Here is a 20,530-nt window from a genome sequence, read left to right on the forward strand (position 1 = left end):
CTGTAAATTTTCTTTAAAACTTTCTGTTGATAAACATTCAGTGGACTAGAAATCATTGGTGATCAATTTCAGCCAAAGTTTTTCAGGATAACATCCGTAGATTCATTGACAATGAATGATGAACTATTTGAATAATACTTTTCTATGATGAATTTTTTAATAATGATTTTTTATTTAGTAATATTTGTATGTACATATGTCAAATTAAATATTTCGCAGTACTGGGCACGGGACTTTCTTCAAATAGCGATTACAAAATGCAGCACTGTTGGCTCGGTCAAACACTTCATTGTTTTAGGTTTTGCAAGTTTTTCTAAAACGGTACTACTTATCAGTTCATAAATATTGCGATAAAACTATGTATTTCTGAATTAAACAAATATATTATGTAATGTAAAAATAAAACACCATCATGCTTATAATTGTTTATCTTAGCTTAATTTACATTAAATTTAGACGTTATTATCGTATCACATTTTGCAAACTGTTCTTTTTGTTCAGTCCCTTGTTATTTTTGTCAGTCATCTCCTTTTCATCAGCGTCTGGAAACACACCTTCATGTAGTACTTTATAAGGTAAAGGGTTATTATAATATGTACTAATGAGACAATTTTAATGTATTCTACACGAGATCTCAAAGTTACAAGTGGCTGAAAGGATTACGTCATTAATTCGATGACCAATCCAATAGCGACGCAAATTAAATTTGTGGCTTATGTCATAATTGCATTTTAGCTTTCCAACGAAGTAGTTCATCGAAAACAAAGTATTAAACCACATTTTTCAATAAGCTTAATTCATATCATTCATTAATTTTTGACCAGTATTTGTTCCATAATTGTGGTCAGTTCCTGTCTAGATTTAGATGTTTCCTTGACAGAAGCAACGAGACATAGCTTGTTCCTAGCCTATTGCACGGTGTAAGTAACGCGACGTGACTATGAAATAAATTCCAGTGAACAATATAATGGAGAGGACCAATGGTCCTTGTTGGACAGACAAAGCAATTACGTAAAACACATGGCCTCTGAACTACAGTACTATAGGCGTGTGGTCCAATAAACGTTGAGCAACGGCAACGTCAAGCTGCAGTCGTCCACAAACAGGCCGGCCATTATACAAAGTTAAGACAGAAGTTCAATTCAATGTTGCTGTAAATAAAGTTCCAAGTTGGTTTTAGTAATATAGGCAAGTACGTATTGCAGGACTATGTCAAAAAATATACACTTTTTGTTGAGGTCAAAATGTAAATTTTATGCATATGAATATTGAACCGTCTCTCCACCACGTTAAGAAGAGTTCAGTTCAGAACCACGTTTGGACGAAGTAGATCGTCTGCGTGCATTTTTTGTATTGTTGTAAGTCACAGGAAAGATCTATGTGTCCCCGTTCGTATTGTCGACGTATATAGCGTTTGTTTGCTTGTATCTTAAAGATCTCGCATAAATCCTATACTCTAATTACAAACGATGTTATAACTAAATTTTCTATTTGGTTTTTCGATTCAAATTTGAATTGAATCGGAACAAACCACCAAATGTAAGTTAATGTGAATTTAATGTTGCCATGTATGAATAGAAGAAAAAAAGTTGGGCAAAAAATATTTTTGTTACCTCTTTGTCATATGAGTTAATGTATTGTATTATCTTTACCATTTTCTTCTTCGCCATAAAAGTTCCACGGCTGAACGGTTCCCTTTGCAAACACCACGAAAATAGTATTCGTAACAATCATGAAGGCTACGATTATTATGAAAACGTACTGCCATTTTCGATGATTCGTCTGAAACGTAAATAAATATATATTTGTCAAAGTTATATAAATCACAACAATCGAGAGCCATCTGGTTAGATTTAGATTTTGGACACTAAAATTTAACCATTTTAATTTTTCCTAGTAGTTGAGGTCACACAAATAATGGAAAACTACTACCTAAGTGTCGCATCTAGTCTAAAACTCCCATCACTTCTAGTTATTGATGCTCTCAATAGATCACGGCCATAAAACTGGGATTCTTGGCAGAACTTACCACGTCGTCCATCACGATGTTGGAGACGATCACCGGAGCAAGTAACCCAGTGAGGTTGGCGATCATATTGCCAAGCGCCATTATGGGGCCAGCGAAGTTCGGGGCCAAGTCTATTTGGTTTATCTAAAACAGATAATTGTATTGTACAGATGCACACAATAACAATAAGTTACAATTTGGTGAAATTGTAAAAACCTATGCATTTTCTACAAATATTTTTGGTAAAGGCCTGACCGGAATTGCCGTGGCAGATAGTATCAGAAAAACACAATCAGCTGTGCACGATACATTATAGTGCAGAAACATATATTTACTTTCATATCCTAATGAGACGACCATCCGAAACGACTGGACAGAGTTAAAGCGTCGTTGTGTAACATAATTAACATAAGGACCTATAACTAACAATGTTATAACTAACAACTCTCATATTTCGTAATATGAGAGTAGTTTAAAAAAGCAGATATAAAAAAACACTATTAAAACTTACATGGAATCCCACATGTACCCCGGCATGCAGACCAAGTGATATAATAAGTAGTATCACAGCTAACGCCGTACTGTACACACAGCTGAATGCTAATAAGAATAATCCTGATAGCACCATCGCTGAAAAGATTAACAACACAAGTATTAAAGTTAATACTAATAAAAGGAAGGTAGGCCCTTATAAAGAGATGACAACGTTCATAATGATAATGATACAAGTAAAGATAACATTTGAAAATACATACCTATACTATTTGCTGTCCTTCTTATATTGACTACAGACATAAGTTTTCTATTGGCTAAGAAGTCCGCGAGGTTTCCAAAAGCAATCGCCATGAAATATAGTGCTATGTACGGCAGCGACGAATATAATCCATTCTGGAAAGTTTAAGAAAGTTAAATAAAATAAAATTGTTTCAACTTATGTTGAATTATAAAATTGTTTTACTTTTGACTTTATATAAATATTGAGTCAAACTTGATGACGTTAAATAAAAAAACAGTCAACAAAATCTCTTACGAGGTAGCTCTTTTTTTTCAGTCATAAAAACAAATAATTTAATCTAGTACACAGACTCGAATTAGGCTTTTGTGCCAAGAACCAACTAATAAAAGAGACTATTTGCATAGTTAGTGTTATACATCTCGTGTTCATAATGATCTTTAACCTTCATATCATAGTGTTATTATCTCTGAGGAAACATGATCTAAGATAATTGTAAAATAGAGTCTTGTTGTGGAAAGGCCAATGACATTGAAAGAGCATACGTTTTAGGAAGGTATAGAAATCAAATTAGACTTTGTTTCATTTCAATCTGATCAATGACATCATATTTAAAGCTTTGAAAGGTGGTCAAAAAAGGTCAGAGTTTTTAATATTTTATATTATTTGGGAGTTGAAATACTCTAATTGAAAACCTGCAATGAGTGGTGATCAATGCTCAAAAAATTTCCACATGCGGAAAAAGGCATGTGCCTATTAGTGAGGCGTACATAGGCTAGGTATTATAAATCAAAGAAAACATACCCTCTTCAGGTCCACTCCAAGAATGTGGTTCATGTAGAGCGGTATCTCGGTCAGGATGAGCAGGTACCCGATGGCACTGCCCGCGTGTGACGCCACCAGGCCCCACACCGCTTTACACGTCAGGATATGACGCCATGGAGTTTTGCGTTTCTAAACAGACAAAATCAAAATTATGTAACAGAAGCAGAGCATTTGGGTGTTATTTAGTTGATTTGAAGATATTTTTAGGAATCGCTCGACTGCCATCGATTCACGCCAAATGATTTAGGACTCCGGTTGGTTCCAAAACTTGTCAGGCCATCCCGATTAATACGAGTGAGTTACCCTTTAAATAAATAATTATGAATCTGCATCAGGAAAGTTCTTCTAACATACCAAATTGCTGCAGCCTTGCTGTATAAAATACCTATCAATTATTTCTTGCTTGTAAATAAATTTGAATTATATGTTGACAATTAAGAGTACGCCTACCTTGGGAATCACATCTACAGCCCCATCATGCAATATGAATGCCATCTCCTCCGCCGAGATGGTGGGATGCTCGTGGGGACTGCCGACTCCCAGCCAACCGAGAAGGAAGCAGCAGATCAAGCTCAGCGCCCCGAATACCCAGAAGGACACGGGCCAGCCTAACATTGGACTTCCAGCGAATAGCCCTGACAGTTGGAAGGCTATTATGGTACCGGCTTGAGATCCTGTAAAGAAGAAACTGTTTATGTCTGGGACAATATTTTAATAAGAAGACAAAGGAATTCTTGTTTTCCACAAAAAAAAAAGATAATTAGGTAGCGATCGTGTTGTGAATAGATTTTTCCTATTTACAACATCCGAAATTTTGGTTTTCAAATAATCCTAAATGCGTTTTAGTTAACATTATGTTACTTAAAATTAATCGACTTTTTTGCACCATATACTTTCTTGGTATTAAGTATCCTTTTAAGACTCACCGGTATACACGTAAGTGCTAAGTCTTCCTCTTTCACTTAGAGGCACCCACTTAGCCAACAACGTGTGGATGCTCGGGTACATAGCTGCTTGCGTCATACCCTGGAGTAATCTGCTAGCAGACATGGCGATCCAACCTCCCTGGAAAATGTGAAGTGAAGTGTGAAAATAGTACATTCAGCAATAACTGTTGATAGAATTCGATTTATAGAGTGCCAGCATTTTCAATGATATGTCGGAATTTGTATTAGAATATCCGAGCTACGAGTATGCTGGGTGTGAAGCGTATTTTGTTACCGAATAGCAACTGGGATTGATTCGAATTGCGTACAGTTGTTTTGTTGATGATGTGTAGGAATTTGTATTTAGTATACCTGAATTATGCTTGGTGTGAAGCATATTTTGTTATCGAATACCGCAATAGTAACTCGTATTTGTTGATAACGTGTAGTTGTTGAATGCTGGCCGTATTTGTTTGTCGGTATATAAATTAGTCAGTATTAGTCAGTACCGCTTTAGCGGCAAAACTGTTCAACCGATTTTATCAGATTTCAGTTTTTAACTCGATATTCGCAAGCTGCGCTAGCAAAAGCTCGTATTAATTAAATATTCGCGCATTTTTTTACAAACGATATATTTTAATATAGACTATTGCAAACTGTCTTTACATAATTTAAACCAACAAAAGCAAAATGGAGTCTTTAAGCTTTATTATTTACTTAATTACGGATCCGGATATTTTCTCTTCAATACGTGCTTTAATAAATATTTTCTATTATCTGGCTGATCAGGCTGGTCTGCCGGAAGCAATTTGCAGTACCTTTGTACATTACTGTTAGAACGTTGTGTCCTCTGTAAGCTTGTGTGTACATAAATAAATAAATGAACAAAATACGACACTTACCACTAACGGTATCCAGGGTGTAAAAATGGACACTACTCCGTTAACTGCTAGAGCCAGCATGATTGGACCTTTGCCTCCGAACCTCTGCGCGGCGATACCCATAGGGAGGGTCATGGAGGTATAGCCCACGAAGAAGGCGAATGTGATCATCTCTTGAGTGGATTTGTTCCAGTCGTAAGACTACAAACAAAAAGATAAAAGAAAGAGAAGAATTAATACATGTGCCTCTGGTTAACCATAGGGAGAAATCAATTGCCAAAAAAAATCTTATACACTTGAATAAAGAATACGAAGATGTTAAAAAGAACTTTTTTTTCGATAAGTTATCGCGTCTAAATAAATTTCAATCATCTCGTCGAATTTTCAATAGATAGATATTTTTTGAAAATATTTCGACTGACATTCAAATTCAATAAATCCAAACAAGTCATCTACAACAAGTGTTATCAAACGCACATGTATTTCGAGTACACAATTTCTATTTATAATATTATCATTAACCAAATAATACTCACGCGATAGATATCCCACTTGCTCAGGTTCGACCTATTACAAGCAGTTTCATTGGAATCTGTTCCGTTTTCCTTGCATCCGGGGGGCTGGATCATGGCCACCATAAGGACGCTTAGCTGTGACCTGATCGTGTACATTACCGTTAAGCTGATGAAGAGTAAGAGGATTTGTACGTGACGCACGCCAAAAAACTTTGGCCCATTTTGAGGTTTGTGTGGTTCTGAAACAATAATAAAGGGTTTTTATGACAGTGAAGTGTTAGGCCTTGCTTGTGAGGAAGTCCTTTAGATATTTTGTTCTGTGGCTAAACAACTGGCAAGAAACTCGTCATGCTCAACTTCACGTGGTTCAAAATACGTGTATCACAAATAAAACAAAACTGAACAAGGATAGACGCATGTTTTTATATTAACGACCTTGCAACCAAAACAATCATAATTCTTCAATGCACACTAATTCACCAACCACTCAACATAATTAGATTAATTTTGACAAATACTTTGACTGTAAAAACTTTAGGTTCTAGCACCTCAAGCACTAGGCTGTATCTTAGGCGTCTCCTGATTATACGTTCGTTACCTTATATAATTTAAATACTATTTCGTATGCATCTAAAAAGTTAAATTGACAGAAAAAAACACGTGTTTACTTGACTTGTTATTCAATAACTCACACTGCATTGACAGGACAGGAACTATGTATAAGGAAAGCATTAAGGCGCTTATCCGTTATTATTACATAGGTTAGGGATCAGCACATATCATTATTTACATCACACGATAATAGCAAAGGAAACAGCTGTTGGAGGATAACAGAAATATATAAAAATTGTTTACTATAGTAACGAGCTGTGTTTGCATGACGCCATAAATACTAAACAAGAATCAGAACGAAAAAATCTGAAGCAGTCTTGTCAATTCGTGTCGAAAATCAATTTTTTAAATAGTAATATTCGAATATATTTACTGTAATTTATTTCGGAGTGATAATCACGTGATAAGCACAGGTGGTAGTGAATTTAAAATTAGAATACAATCAAAAATCGTTAACGAACCCTGCTGAGATGATGGTGATGATGGTGATGATGGTTGATCATGTTAAAAGGAATTAGTGCAACCTGGACTTAATTGAAGAATGTTTTGCCGAAAAATGGGACAGTTCCAAAATAATTAATTGAAGTTGTTTTAGCGAAAAACACCTGGTACGCACGACCAATATCTTAGAATAAGAAGAAAATAAAGACGAACTTTTACGGTAAAGCTTATTAGATAGTATATAATGAAATCTCTTACCTTCATGATTCTCGTCAGTGGCAACAACTTTGTACACTACCTTCTCGTCAGCCATGGTTGTTATCAATGAGGCATCCACCAACAGCCTCTGATAGCCTCGTTTACTCAACATATATTTATTCCTATATCTATAAATTTGCTTACTATTTAACAATGTTTGCGCTATTCTACTTGTTTTGGAATTTTGATTAAGGAGATAGGAAATTTATTGCGTGTGACATCTTACCGTAGATAAGCTTTTCAAATACCTGAAGTGTTTCTGAAGCTGTCTAGACGAGAGTAGTTGACGACAGGGCGACCTTGAATTAGATGACATAGACTGAATCCGTCTGGTGAGATTGGTGTGTTTAGTCTAAAAAGAAACATTCGAAATCCTATAGAAAATATGGACCCAAAAGGACTTTCGGTTCAAAAGCAATATTATAATCATCTCAACAGAAAAGAACATCATTTTGAAAAATATAATTAAAATTGCTAAGGAACCGTAGATATATTACACACGTGTATTCTAGCTTATTTTCTTAATTTAAGCCACAAATAAACTTCCGCCAAGTTGACCTTGAGTCAAGAGTGAGCAATATTAGCAACAACGTGATAAAAAAAAACTTAAATAAAAATAATTAATTATAAGTCGAATACAATCAGGTACAAAAAGACCTAACTTGCGACGAATATTTTTTTTAAGTATTTTAACTGCATTCCTCCCAATAGTCTTGAGCTGAGGCGGTGATTAAGTGGGGTCCGGCGCCCCAGCGCTATTGAAGAAATTAAACGGGCCAAAAAGACATAAAAAGACACAAAAACAGTAACAGGTAACAGTTGGCCCAACATCCATAAATAGATATAAATGTGCTCTTTAATCGAATTTTGAAATTAATGAAACAGAACCTAAAGTTTGCAAATTAAATGTGACATTTCAGCCCATAACCCGAATATGAGTAACAGATTTCACTCCGGTCTAAGGGCCGAGACAAGCTTGGCCACGTCTTTTTTACGAAATTATACAATTTTAAAATTGGTTTAACGCGTTCATTTAGATCGAAAATCAAATTGACGTTATAGTTATGTTGAATAATTTTTAATTCTTCTCTTGTGCTATAATACTAATCGTATCCAGTAGCATATGGCGGCAGCCACCCCTCAAAATGACATGATCGCAGTTGTGGCAGCATTCAACAGTGCCCAACACGATTTACAGCGATGTTTCTCTTCCAGAACTAACTAATATTAGTTCGAAAGGTAGGCATATCTTCAGGTACGCCGGTGATATTCTCACAAGTGCCAGCGTACAGTAATGTATTCAGACGGGCATTTTGTACAATTTTGTTTTTGTAGTTACATAAAACCTGTTTTTATTATTCTTTATTATTTATTTCCATATAACTTATGTTATCCTAGCACCGATTTTAAATATATTTTTTTACACCACATTTTTTATTATCCTTATATTTTTTTCTTTAATGTAACTTGATGGTAACAAAGAGACTAGGAATGTTGATAATTAATTAAACACGTATAGTTCACTATGTAAAATAATTTATATAACTTCGACAAACAAGGAGTAGCAAATATCTGAAGAATGTTTATTTTATTAGATACATCAGCGCGTTCTTAAAAACAAACAAAATCATGGAAAAATACTTATTACACAATAATTATTCTACTTTAAAAAGAAGCTTGAAAGCAATGCAGAAGAATTGAACAAACAATAAATATTTGCTTTTCATGTTTAAACGCGATGCAAAAAGGTTGTACTATGATTAAAGATTAAATATAGATACTCAATATGTAATATTAATAACTTAAATTATTTAATTGACTTATTTTTTGATGTTCATTTTCTAAAATCATCGCACAGCAGCTTTATACTGGTGTGGCATCCTCTTACCTCCATAACAGTAACAACATTATATTAAAAAAGATGGTGATAGGCCCGCTGCGCACCTACATATGTATGTAAATTAATTTCAATGCACGCGTCGCTCGTTTGATTCCCGCGTAGTACAAGCTTTGATGAGTCTCGGTGTCTTTGTGCCTGTGGCTTCAATGTTCTTGAAACCTTCCGCGAAAGAAGGATTTTATTAAATCCGTTACTGTGGTAGACCTTTTTTAGTAACAATAATGAAGCGCATAGCGCGAAGACCTTTTTGGCCGTGGCAACTACACTATTGAAATTTAATAGAGTATATACTAGATGCGTAGATCGTGAATTCAAAAACATAACAGCAATCAGATTGGTGGGCGTTGGCAAGGTCCGTAAAATGCTTATTGGTACGCTTTGAGTGTGGAAGATAGCGGATAGAATTGTGCCAGGCTAACGAGATCTTTATCAATACTTTATAAGTTTTAACTCGAATAACATCTAATCGCTAAATATTGGAGTGATGACTTAAATTGGGAGCTATCGTATGACATTGTCTGCTTCTTTGAAGAATTCCCATTCAGTTTTGAAATACTTTTGTCTTAAAAACTTATTATGTATAACAATAATATTGATTATTTAATAATTAAAAGTTTTGTCAACGCGTGAAATTGGGAAGGCCTATGTCCATCAGTGGACGCATATGGGCTGATGAAGATGATGACAAACGCTTTAAGCTGTCAGATTGAGCTTGTAACTATACGGGACCAAATGAAATTACGCTTTAAATCAAAATGTCTGGACATAGAACAGATACATTATAAAGATACGGCACAACTAATGGGTCAATCTGATTAGTAGTGATACTTAATGCTTCGCCCACTAATTTCTGTAGCTGTCTCAATGTAGAACTCGGAATGTGACATTCATAAAGGAAGAAGTACTCAAAAATAAAAAAGGACAAATATTTTTCCTAACCCTAATATTTACTGCTTCTGATTCATTTCAATGACGTTTCCAAGACAGTAAATCTTTACAATGGTAGACACCAGGCTTAAGTGTTAGGCGGTTTTCGTTGGTTATCAATGTTTATCTTGATTTGCACGAGTTGTCGTGATGGGCATGTGATGCGGCCTTGTCCCATTCAAAAAATCCCGTAAATAGACACGTCATTGTAAAAGATTGGCTCAATGTTTTACAAAATTAGGGTCTCAAACTGATGTCATTATGTCGCATCAATAGTATAATAAAGAAACTATTTCGTTAATTGTTTTCAAACTTGCTCTTAACTTTTCATCAGGAAATATATAATAATGTAAACGTTAAATAAGTGATCAGTTCCTTATCTTTCTTATCGCGTGACTCACAATCAAACTTCGTAATAGATAGCTCTTATCAGGTAGCGTCGAAAGACGCAATGCGAATAAAAACAAACAATAAAAACATGTATCTCGTATGTTTATTCTGTGATGTATTTTAGTCTTGGGTGTGAAAACACGTCTGGCTCAAAACTCAGATAAAAACTGTTCAGTTGGGCTTTTTTAAGAAATTGAACAAATTTATAAATTTACAATTTGGTGACAGACAGCAGCAGGATTCCATCTTTTCCCTACTGGGTACTAAACTCTACGAGCGAATATGAACAGTGAAGTATTAACTACCATGATGAGTTCGATCGTATAAAAAATCGTATCTAGAGTACTTTCTTGCAATTAATAGTGCTTATACCAACATTTTGGAAATGTTCGATTACAGTTAAAGTTAAAGTACCCACAATGGAATACACAAACCATTTTTGTGTTGTATTTTATTTTTACTAGATTTTCTATGACGGGATATCATGAAAAATAATATATCTAATATAGTTACCGATACTCGGTTCCTAATGTCATCAACGATGTCGATCTTGACTTTATTGGGGATTAAATAGCGAATCCCTGAGGACAGTACGCGGCCCTTCGCAAAATATTGACCTTATCAGAGTCCAACGGAAACCTTATATCAAATACCACCGTGATACCTCCCTATAAAGTCCTTTTTCATTTAACAGCAACGAGTGTCCAGGATTAAATAAAGCTTCTGCCGAATCGGATGGTAAAATTAAGGACGAAGTCAATATACTTTTATTAATAAGTATTATTGTTGGTACTAGGAAATTAAGTACAATATGTTTGGGTTTTACTACGACTAATTAATGTGATAAAGTTTCTGTATCGAAGGCTTCTGTAAAAATAATAACAATATAAAATTAAAAACCGAATGTCAAACCCTACACCTCCCACAACTTTGAAATGGCTCAACCGATTTTTACCAAAGATGTCTAACTACACTCGCATATATTACATTCAATGTTAAACAAACTAAATCGAAATCGCTCAATCCGTTATCGAGTTACGATGCCACAGATAGACAGAAGGACATAAAGACAAACATGTCAGACTTAAAACATGCCTGTTTTTCTTCTTGTCTTAAAAAGGACATAATTCAAATTTAGTTATTAAACCAATTGTAAACCAGACATACCTTAATCAACCAGGATAAACTAAAGCGTTATCTAGAGGTCAAGTGCAACTACACTTAAATGATTTTTTTGATGATAAATTAAACTATAATTCCATTTTCGCAAAAAAAACCGACTTCAAATTAGTTTCAGTATTGCGTTTTTTGTAAAACTTTGTAAGTGCCCTTGAACATTATTTTTTTTCCAAATATAACCTTTGTAGTGAGTACAGGCGTGATAATATGTTGTGTGATGGCGTAAACAATGCTTAGATATGCTATAGCAACAATTGCGGTTAATCTGCTGTTATTTATTGAAGAGTTCTTCCGATTTCTACAAGATCCCATCATCAGATATTGAAATGGTGATAATGGGACCACACGGGAAGCACAAGCTTTCAAATAAAAAAAGAATCATGAAAATCGGTTTACCCAATCGCAAGTAACGAGGTAACAAACATAAAAAAGAAAAAAATATAGTCGAATTGAGAACCTCCTCCTTTTTTTGAAGTCGGTTAATTAAATAGGCAAAAACTATGTCCGTATATCATACTGTAAAGTTTGTAAGCGTTGTCATGAATAAGAACAAAGATTTCTTCATTCATTTAATTCATTTAATATGGTGACTGGTGACTTGCTGTATCTACTGCTATTTTTAGTCTGTAGTTTACTAAGCCTATTAAATAAATGCGGACAACATCACATACATTGTTCTGAACCCAAAGTAAGTTGCTAAAGCACTTGTGTTATGGAATTCAGATACAACGAAGGTACCACAAACACCCAGACCCGAGACAATGTAGAAATGTGAATTTTTACATTGACTCGACCGGGGATCGAACCCGGGACCTCAGAGCTAGCGACACCTTGAAACCGGTGCGTACGCCACTCGACCACGGAGGTCGTCAAAAAGAAGTGAATCATACTTCAACATCCTTAAGGACTGACTTATTTTGCAGCATTTCTTTGACTGATTGATTTCTTCGGCATTTTTTGATTCATGTATTAATTTTGTATCATATTGAAAAAAGAGACGGCGTGCTGGGGAGTTTGTTGTGCTATCCCTTTTTCATAGCAAGAGCACTTGAAAGCGGTGAAGGGAAGGTGATACGGGGTTTTCTCAATATTTTTTTTATATATATAGCCTGCTTTTGATCCCATTAGCCTCCTCCTTTCTCTTCCACACCTATCTATTCTGTGCAAGTTCCGGCCACGTGCGCCCCGCGTATTTGACTAGATCGTCGCACCACCTTCGTCGAGGACGACCTCGTCGACGATGTCCTTCCTCCGGCGTCTAGTGAGTGGCGATTTTTGCCCAACGGTCAGGCTGCATTCGCGCGTCGTGACCAGCCCACTACCACTTTAGTCTGGCTAAATATATTTCTTTAAAATTAAAAAGTGCTACTAAGTAGCCTAACTTGAATAGATTTTTATGTATTTATTCCGTACATCGTCATCCCTACACCTTCAGTATTATGTTCAATCTTGTCTGCTGAACCTTTCATCTTTAAATAGCTTCTATCTTTCGCCAGTATCATCAATTTATTATTTTCCCTTAAAAAGCTACTGTATGAAATTTTTACCGGCCACTTTTCAGCAACAGGTTGTTTATTAAAATACATGCAGAAAACGTCTTGTTTCCGAGGGATCCATTAACGATGCCTAACCTAAACAACCGGTAATTAATATAACCTTCGCAGCGGAGAGCGGACCTCATAAATACCCGCCATACGGTCTATTCCTGGATGCCTGGATAATGAAATCAGGTAATTGCTTCACCCACAGCACAAAATATGAATACAAAGCGTTTAGTTTGTTAAGGTACGAGGTTTTATCTTTTTTGAGCAAATTCATCAAGGAATTTTTGAGCAAAATTTTTTGGTTAAATTGAAATCCATGTACCTAATACTGTATCAGCGGACTTTTTCCTCATGGTATAGAGGAAGATGCGGTTTTATTGATCGTTAAGGTCTGTTTTTACATTTATAAGTTAGTTCTGTATAAAATAATCACAGTGTACGAATGTCATTATAGGGAAGATTTGAGCATTGATCACTGCGATGTTTATTTCCAGTCGTTTTGGTACTACTTTCCAAATTCAAAGTTTTTATCGATAAAATAAAACAACTGACATTGCAGTATGATATAATAATTCAATTGTCAGAGTACTGTGTCCAGTTCGTTGTGTTTTACTCCCATATTTGTGTGACCATATTCTTCTAATTGCACTTGGTGAGCATCTGGAAAAAAATACCTTATATTATGTCTTCAGCGTTACTTTGCCGGTGTGCAAGCGAGACAGCAGACAGACCTGCAATTTAATGCCACGCCGTCTTGCTTTAACAATGTTAGCGATAATCTTGCTTAATGAAAATGATGATTCACGGAATCAATATAACCAAAATGAATTTATTATCTTCCAAGTTTCGACTTATTTTCAAGCCATATTGTAATTCAGTTATAGTTAAGCTATCATAAAATCAAACCAGGTCCTCTAGTTTTTATAGAAGACTTATGGTAATTTCTGGAGGTTTTATAGGGGTTAACTTCATCCCCTTAATATCCGAGCTACGTACCCATGGCACTATTGAAATGCCCCATCTGTCGCTTGCTGTTATTAACGTGATCCCAATATTGCCTCTCGTTGCTTCCAAACGAAGTGTATACAATGGTACTGACTATATATAGAGTAGACAATGTCAGCATTATAACCCTCCAATGCCTCAGGTCGGCCTGAAATAACAAAAAGAAAATAAGTTTAACTTTAAGTCGTCACAAATATTTTATTTATATTCTATGTGGTTTTTTTTTCTGACTATCTTTTTAAAAATTGTTTAGTAATTATAATACAAGCTTTGCTTAGTTTGAGACTAGATTTCGTTGTTTGAAAGTAGCGGAAGTTGGGTCTAACCATGTATGATGAGAAACAACTCCTAAATATTAATTGATTACGGACAAAGGGGTTAGAGACAAATATAAGTGTTTCTACCCATTTAGACACATTTGCGTTTCGTATACCAATAAGTCTAAAATAGTTTTCCATCTTTTTTGCCGTCATCAGAAGGAATAGGTTCTACAGTTTAGGTCTATTACAACAAACGATATTTTTGTACAATTCAATTATTTTCTAAAGTAATTCCAAGAATGGAATAAAACACTTAACTAAGTAGGTACAAACTCGAGACAACCATTCGGTACAAATTAAACAAAACAAATCTTTATTTAAATTGTATCAAATTTTGGTAAACATTTAGAATCTTTTGTTTAGCCTCTAGACGTAAACACTTTAAGTCAAAACAATTAAAATCTTTGCGAGCTTAAAAATGTTTGTTCTGTAAAAAAAGATATCATTGTGTGATTTCGAAAAACTGAGAAACCTACCACGACTTAATAAAGGCGTTATGTTTTACAGTTCAAGAACCAAGGGCTAAACGGTCACTGCATCGTAGGTAACATCGGAACATATCATCTACATTCAGATCTTACTTCATTTGCTCTTCAAATACAGGATAGTGGTACCTACCATGTTATCACCTAGTATGAGCCCTGACACGAAGGGCACTGCTGTCCCCACGAGACTGCTCACCGTACAAGACACCATCATTAACGTGCCGGAGTAATTGTCAGACATGTCTTTGTAAGTGCTCTGAAAACAATAGGATGGAAGGGATAAATAATAATTCAAACCTAAGTTCCTCTGCCACGAGAAAAATCTAGATCATAGGTAAAGTTATGAAATTGACATTATTTCAAATTCAAATGATTTTTGCAATTCTACTTATAGATGCAAGGGTACAATTAGCTTTGGAAAGGAAAACATCGTGTATTCACGTAAATTTTCATTTTGCTAACGTCAAATCCGGAGTAATAACAAAGCAAGTTACCAGTAATCCACAAAATTGAAATCCTAGCAGCCCCAATATTGCTGTGAGTATCACAATTATTGACCTGCTCCATTCGAGCGGTAAATTTGGTATCATTGTTAATCCCATTACGATCCCAAATGCACCTGTAAAATTAACACTATTGAAACAGCCTGCAGAAATAAAAATTACAGCTTCAAACAAAAATACGTTTCACGGTCGAAAATATCAGAGAATTACCAAGAAAAGACTATTTATATTTTATCTGCATTACTACAACTCAATGAATTCTGGTATTTATTTACTAACTGGTATTTATAATATTTAATGGTTGGTCCTAAGTATAAATAAATAAACACAAAATACACACCCAATGCATTAATGACTTTTCTGAAGAAACTGGCATTAAAGATATAGTTGAAGTATTGTATCGAATAAACCCAGTCAATGATTGGACTGATGATGAGGTATGACAACGACATCGCTATGAACGGGAACATGGAATACCAAGCACTCTGAAACAGATCATTTAATAAATGAAAGCCTGTCAAATGTGGCATGTGGCAAATGTTCTGTAAATGTAGAAATTAGTTTACGAAGTCACGTCCTTAATTCCTAATAGGAAAGAAACCAATATTTTCCAATACAATAATAAAAAGCATCCGATTTTGTTAAGTCAGTGAGACAAATTCAAGTGTATTTCCTTGTGTCGTGGGGGCTTCACTAGTAGTCCTGGAGCTACCGAAAGATTATTTAATAAAGACTATACCTATTAATAGTACATGAGAATATTTACATCTTTTAGAGATAATCCGTACATCATCAGGTAAGCTGGCAGATGAACTAAGAAGAAAATGAAAACAGCGTTACAGGCTGCATGAGCACCGACCAAAGCCCATAAGCGAGACGATCGAAGAATCTCACGCCAGGGCCGCTGTAGTTCCTTCTGAAATCATTAAAATAATAATTCAGTTCATGCTCGATGTATTCAAGAAATCTACCGTACAAATAAGCTGATAAAAAAATGTGCTAATAAATTGATCATCCGACCCAATTCATGTTTGTACCTTGGCTCATCCTCAAAATTAAACTAATGATGCTAAAAATGATGCTATCACAATTAATGAGCCTGGTGTCAGACAGATGGCTAGATGGTCGGACAGAATTCTGAATTTTAGTTATAGGGTTCTGATTTTACCCTTTGGGTACGGAATCCTAAAGTTAAAAGAGGAAAAAAATATAGGAGAAGTAATGGGATTTACCTTAGTGTCTGATAAGTCTAACATTAAATTTTTCTGATTTCTAATCATCAATTTACCTTGCGATAGTAATTCAAATTCTCTTGAATGAATTCTTTCTCTGCGTCACCAATCGCCTGGTGTTGGTCCGGTGAGCTAGCCGTTAAGGCTCCAGATATGACCGCCATGGACAGTCCCAGCATCGCCAGTACGTAGTACACTAGTTCCCAGCCTAAAGGCGCAGTCGTCAATTTCCCTGATAGAGGTAAGGCTAGGATTATTCCTATTTGTATGCCTGGAATATGAAAACAAGATCGTTTGTCATTTATCATTTACCTTAAATCTTTACGGGGAAGATTCTGTTTTTATGTTTTTGAGGCGGACTACAATAAAATAATTATTTCATACGGGTTTACGCACGCATATTTGTCAAAATAGCTCGACTAGATTCAGAGTCATTCGGATTAACCGGAGACCTTTGTCAAAAAAGTCGTTTTATTTAATGACGGAACTAGCCACTGTAGAGGGTCTGAGCCTTATTGCGGGAGCTGATAGTAGGCCTCCTACGACAGTTTGACTTCAAATGTTCCTGTCTTCAGCAGAGTCAAAGAAAAAAACACTGTTTGTAACGACAAAGGTTAAATGGAAATTTGTATTCACCAAAAGTACAAAGATAAAAGATTTTTGCAAAATGTAACCAAAAATTATCTAAGCCCCTAGGAATGTGAAAATTATGCGAGCCATTAGAGAATTAAATATATTTATTGAAACAATGTTTCCTTAATGAATATTAAAATGTCTGAAGACAGTAAAGTACAATATTCTTTTTAATTACTGCCTTGCAAATTTTGCTAATGTGTTATTAATTATGCAAGGCAGAAAAATGCGTTCATAGACTCAACTTACAATTAATTAACTTCTGTAATGAAAGCTTTAGAAAAGCTTTTTCTTTCATCATAAACCGTTGAGTAAATTATCCTTTTATTATTAATTTTGTATAAATAATATGAAATGGGTACAATGGGTTCATGATACATTTTACAACCGTTCAGATGGTATTTGGTATGTATAATGTTAAGAGGTATGTGTATGTGGGGTAACAAACTATCTTAAATCTGTAGAATTGTAGCAAAAAAAAAATGCAAATTGTCTTCAAGTCATCAACTCTGTACCTCCATAAACGAAATAGTTGAATATCCTCCTCTCACTGGGCGGCAGCCATCGCTCCAGTAATGTCTGGTTCACAGTGTTGAAGCATCCGTGAGACATGCCCATGAACAGCTTGGCGTTACACGCTGCCACCCAACCACCCTGAAAATATAAAATTAGACGTCATCACTTTACATGTCCATATTTTAAACTGTCAGCTGTAGTCGACATTTTCTGGGCTGGTTACTATGAGAAAAAACGTCGGAACAATCTTAGGGGGTCATTGTCTCTTCTAAAGTCTTTACTGGCCTTTAGAACAAGAACCAGATCAATCTAAACAAGCCTGTGCCAGTGACCGGTTCACTAATCTTGGAAAGTGAAATTCAAAAACTATGTTAAGACCAATTGGCAGCTATTCTGCAGATTACAAAAATAATCTATAATCACTGAGGAGCAGTAATCTCGGTATAATAGTTGTAAAATTAAAACCACTTTTACGTTTTGAAGTACCTCCACTTTTTTGAAGTTTGTCAATAATGCCACTAATACTTTTAAACTCAAATGTATGGATGTATAGATGTTGGTTCCTCTTAAACACAAAAACCCTTGAACGGATTTAGTTTTTATCCCGATTTTGTGTTTCCGTGGTGTATAAACAATAATTAAAAATACTGAATGCATTTTTATTAATTCGTCACGTCTCCTTTGAATATTCAATTTTTTAACAAATACTTCATTTACTTTATATGTAAGTATTATATTTAGCAGTCTAAAAATAAAATCCTAAAATAATGTTTGGTCACAGATACACCAATACTATTTTATGAATCACATACGTTTTGTGTTATGCAGAAGCCGAACGCGCCATTCACTACGTGTTTTGTGTACAAAATAGGAAACTACATTTTCTCTCAAGAGACTCTCCCGAATATTTGCCATTCTAAGATGGAACTCCTCCTACCTTAAAAGAAGGGTTGCCCAATTTTGGGTTCGGGTTAAGAATGTAAGTAGGTTTGCGTGTCACCTTGTTGATAATAGTTGGCATAGCAACACACAGAGCTCCATTGACGAGGAAGATGGTCGTCGTCAGCAACTTCCCTCCGATCTTCTTGAAGTACAGCTCGGATGGCAGCAGCATCAGAGCGTAACCAAAGAAAAATGATGACAGAACCGCTCCCTGGATCTTGCCATCCCAGTTGTGGATCTGGAAAACGGAGGATATTGTTTTGATTTGGGACAGGCTAGGATCTACATAAAGGTAATCCAAAAAAGATTGAAAGGGTCTAGAGAAAGATAATCCCAAAAAAATCGGGTGTCTATATTTTATTTATGTCTGTATGAAAATAACGAAGGACCAAGCGAAGTACTTTATCCAGCGGAGGACAGGCTGAGTTGATTCACCTTAGGTCTTTCATAAGCTATTTTAATTACCGGTAACTCTTACCTGTATATAAGTATCATTTCTCCGTGTCTGATCATTCACCGCCAGGACGGCTACTCCCATACTCCCTCTGATGAAGCCCACAGCCAGCGAACTCGCCAACATGTACATCATCTGTACATGTCTGATGCCAATCTTGAACCCTGACAACAATTAGGTCAACAATAGAGATTAACTTTTTTCCCTCTAAAATGGAAACTTCGCAATTTGTATCTTCACTTGTAGCATCACTATCTGGAATATCAGTGTCTTATATTAAAGATATATAGTTTGTTACATACAATACAATAGTTTTACTTACCAGTCTTAGTAATAACTCCATAACACCCATCTTGGAATTGAAACCTCAAAAATTCAACATCCATGTTGATCAAAAACAAAATAACAACATTTCACTAACAAAGACGCCTCACGTTGGCTGGTTTTAAAAAAATATGTTGACATCGAACACGTTATCTTTGTTATCACCATCACTACTTCTAAAACAATGAATTGTTAACTAAGAGTAAACAAAACTGATTTTCTAAGCAAATAAACCAATCTCTTAAAGTTAGTCCGGACCGCACATACTCAACGGATTAGCAATTATATCTACGTCTCCTTAAGGTTCATTTTCGGCTGAGAGAGTTAAACGCAAGAGATTTCAATTCAGAATGTCAAGTGTATACTGTTTAATAGATTGTGTTTGACTTGTAATTTAATGGCAGACGTGATAGATAAATGATACGTATGACGTATTGTTCAAGAACCAGGTAGAGGAAAATTATAAGCTGGCTGGAGAGAGCGTGAAGTCTTATAAAAAAAGATCAACAAATAAAATAAATCCTTTTGCTTGGTAAGAATACATTTTGGGGTATTTTTATAATCTCTTAATGTCAATGAGGTAGTTATAGAGAACCAAAAAGATTCTGTTTTAAAATATTCATTTTTAAAACGTCCCCACACAACTATATTGAATGTAATAGTATGACAAGTCTACGCATCCGTTGAATCTTTTCTTATTCAACAGTTGAAACCTAACAATACCTGAAGGTAGGCATATAACTTCTCAGACAGCAAACAACATTAGACTAATGAAACGTATCTTTTATCTTTTTAGGAGAATACTCCATGTAGCCTCAGGTTAGTTTTCTTGAGAGACAATTGTACAGTTTCTTATTAAATAAATGGCAGCAAACTTGTCTTGAACAACACATTATGGAGAAGTTAAAAGAGCTTTTAAAGACGTCTGAAAGTTGTCTTAAAAGGAGCTTACATAAATGCTTTCAAGCTACTTATAT

The 20,530-nt window shown here is 35.2% G+C and overlaps 2 protein-coding genes across 3 annotated transcripts; both read right to left on the reverse strand.

The window, feature by feature from the left end:
• Positions 1 to 412: 412 nt before the first annotated feature.
• On the reverse strand, positions 413 to 7,347 carry LOC113499071 (putative inorganic phosphate cotransporter). 2 transcript variants are annotated; one of them, XM_026879411.1, is made up of 11 exons: positions 7,200 to 7,347; positions 5,910 to 6,127; positions 5,395 to 5,574; positions 4,493 to 4,631; positions 4,017 to 4,240; positions 3,546 to 3,695; positions 2,764 to 2,896; positions 2,520 to 2,638; positions 2,030 to 2,152; positions 1,653 to 1,782; positions 413 to 542 (listed from the first exon to the last, which is right to left on the reverse strand). In XM_026879411.1, exons 1-11 carry the CDS (start codon positions 7,309 to 7,311, stop codon positions 463 to 465), a joined length of 1,608 nt encoding a protein of 535 aa, XP_026735212.1. In that variant the 5' UTR covers positions 7,312 to 7,347; the 3' UTR covers positions 413 to 462. The 2 variants fall into 2 exon arrangements, with proteins under 2 accessions (XP_026735212.1, XP_026735213.1); XM_026879412.1 differs by lacking the exon at positions 7,200 to 7,347 and adding an exon at positions 6,487 to 7,144.
• Positions 7,348 to 13,691: 6,344 nt separating this feature from the next.
• Positions 13,692 to 19,694, reverse strand: LOC113499074 (putative inorganic phosphate cotransporter). Its single transcript, XM_026879414.1, has 11 exons — positions 19,552 to 19,694; positions 19,254 to 19,393; positions 18,834 to 19,013; positions 17,833 to 17,971; positions 16,741 to 16,955; positions 16,219 to 16,368; positions 15,793 to 15,937; positions 15,444 to 15,568; positions 15,083 to 15,205; positions 14,136 to 14,292; positions 13,692 to 13,799 (listed from the first exon to the last, which is right to left on the reverse strand). The coding sequence occupies exons 1-11, from the start codon at positions 19,613 to 19,615 to the stop codon at positions 13,720 to 13,722; spliced, it is 1,518 nt and encodes a 505-aa protein (XP_026735215.1). The 5' UTR covers positions 19,616 to 19,694; the 3' UTR covers positions 13,692 to 13,719.
• Between the last annotated feature and the right edge of the window lie 836 nt (positions 19,695 to 20,530).

Source organism: Trichoplusia ni, chromosome 11, assembly GCF_003590095.1.
Source record: "Trichoplusia ni isolate ovarian cell line Hi5 chromosome 11, tn1, whole genome shotgun sequence".
NCBI classification, from domain to species: Eukaryota; Metazoa; Arthropoda; class Insecta; order Lepidoptera; family Noctuidae; genus Trichoplusia; species Trichoplusia ni.

Coding starts and splice junctions, on each gene's coding strand:
- LOC113499071 (XM_026879411.1), bottom strand. CDS start 7,311: ATGTTGAGTAAACGAGGCTATCAGAGGCTGTTGGTGGATGCCTCATTG. Junction 5,575..5,909: donor GCAAGTGGGATATCTATCGC/GTGAGTATTATT, acceptor TTTTGTTTGTAG/TCTTACGACTGGAACAAATC. Junction 4,632..5,394: donor CACCCTGGATACCGTTAGTG/GTAAGTGTCGTA, acceptor CACATTTTCCAG/GGAGGTTGGATCGCCATGTC.
- LOC113499074 (XM_026879414.1), bottom strand. CDS start 19,615: ATGGATGTTGAATTTTTGAGGTTTCAATTCCAAGATGGGTGTTATGGA. Junction 17,972..18,833: donor TGCCAACTATTATCAACAAG/GTGACACGCAAA, acceptor TTATATTTTCAG/GGTGGTTGGGTGGCAGCGTG. Junction 16,956..17,832: donor CAACTATTTCGTTTATGGAG/GTACAGAGTTGA, acceptor TTCATATTCCAG/GCATACAAATAGGAATAATC.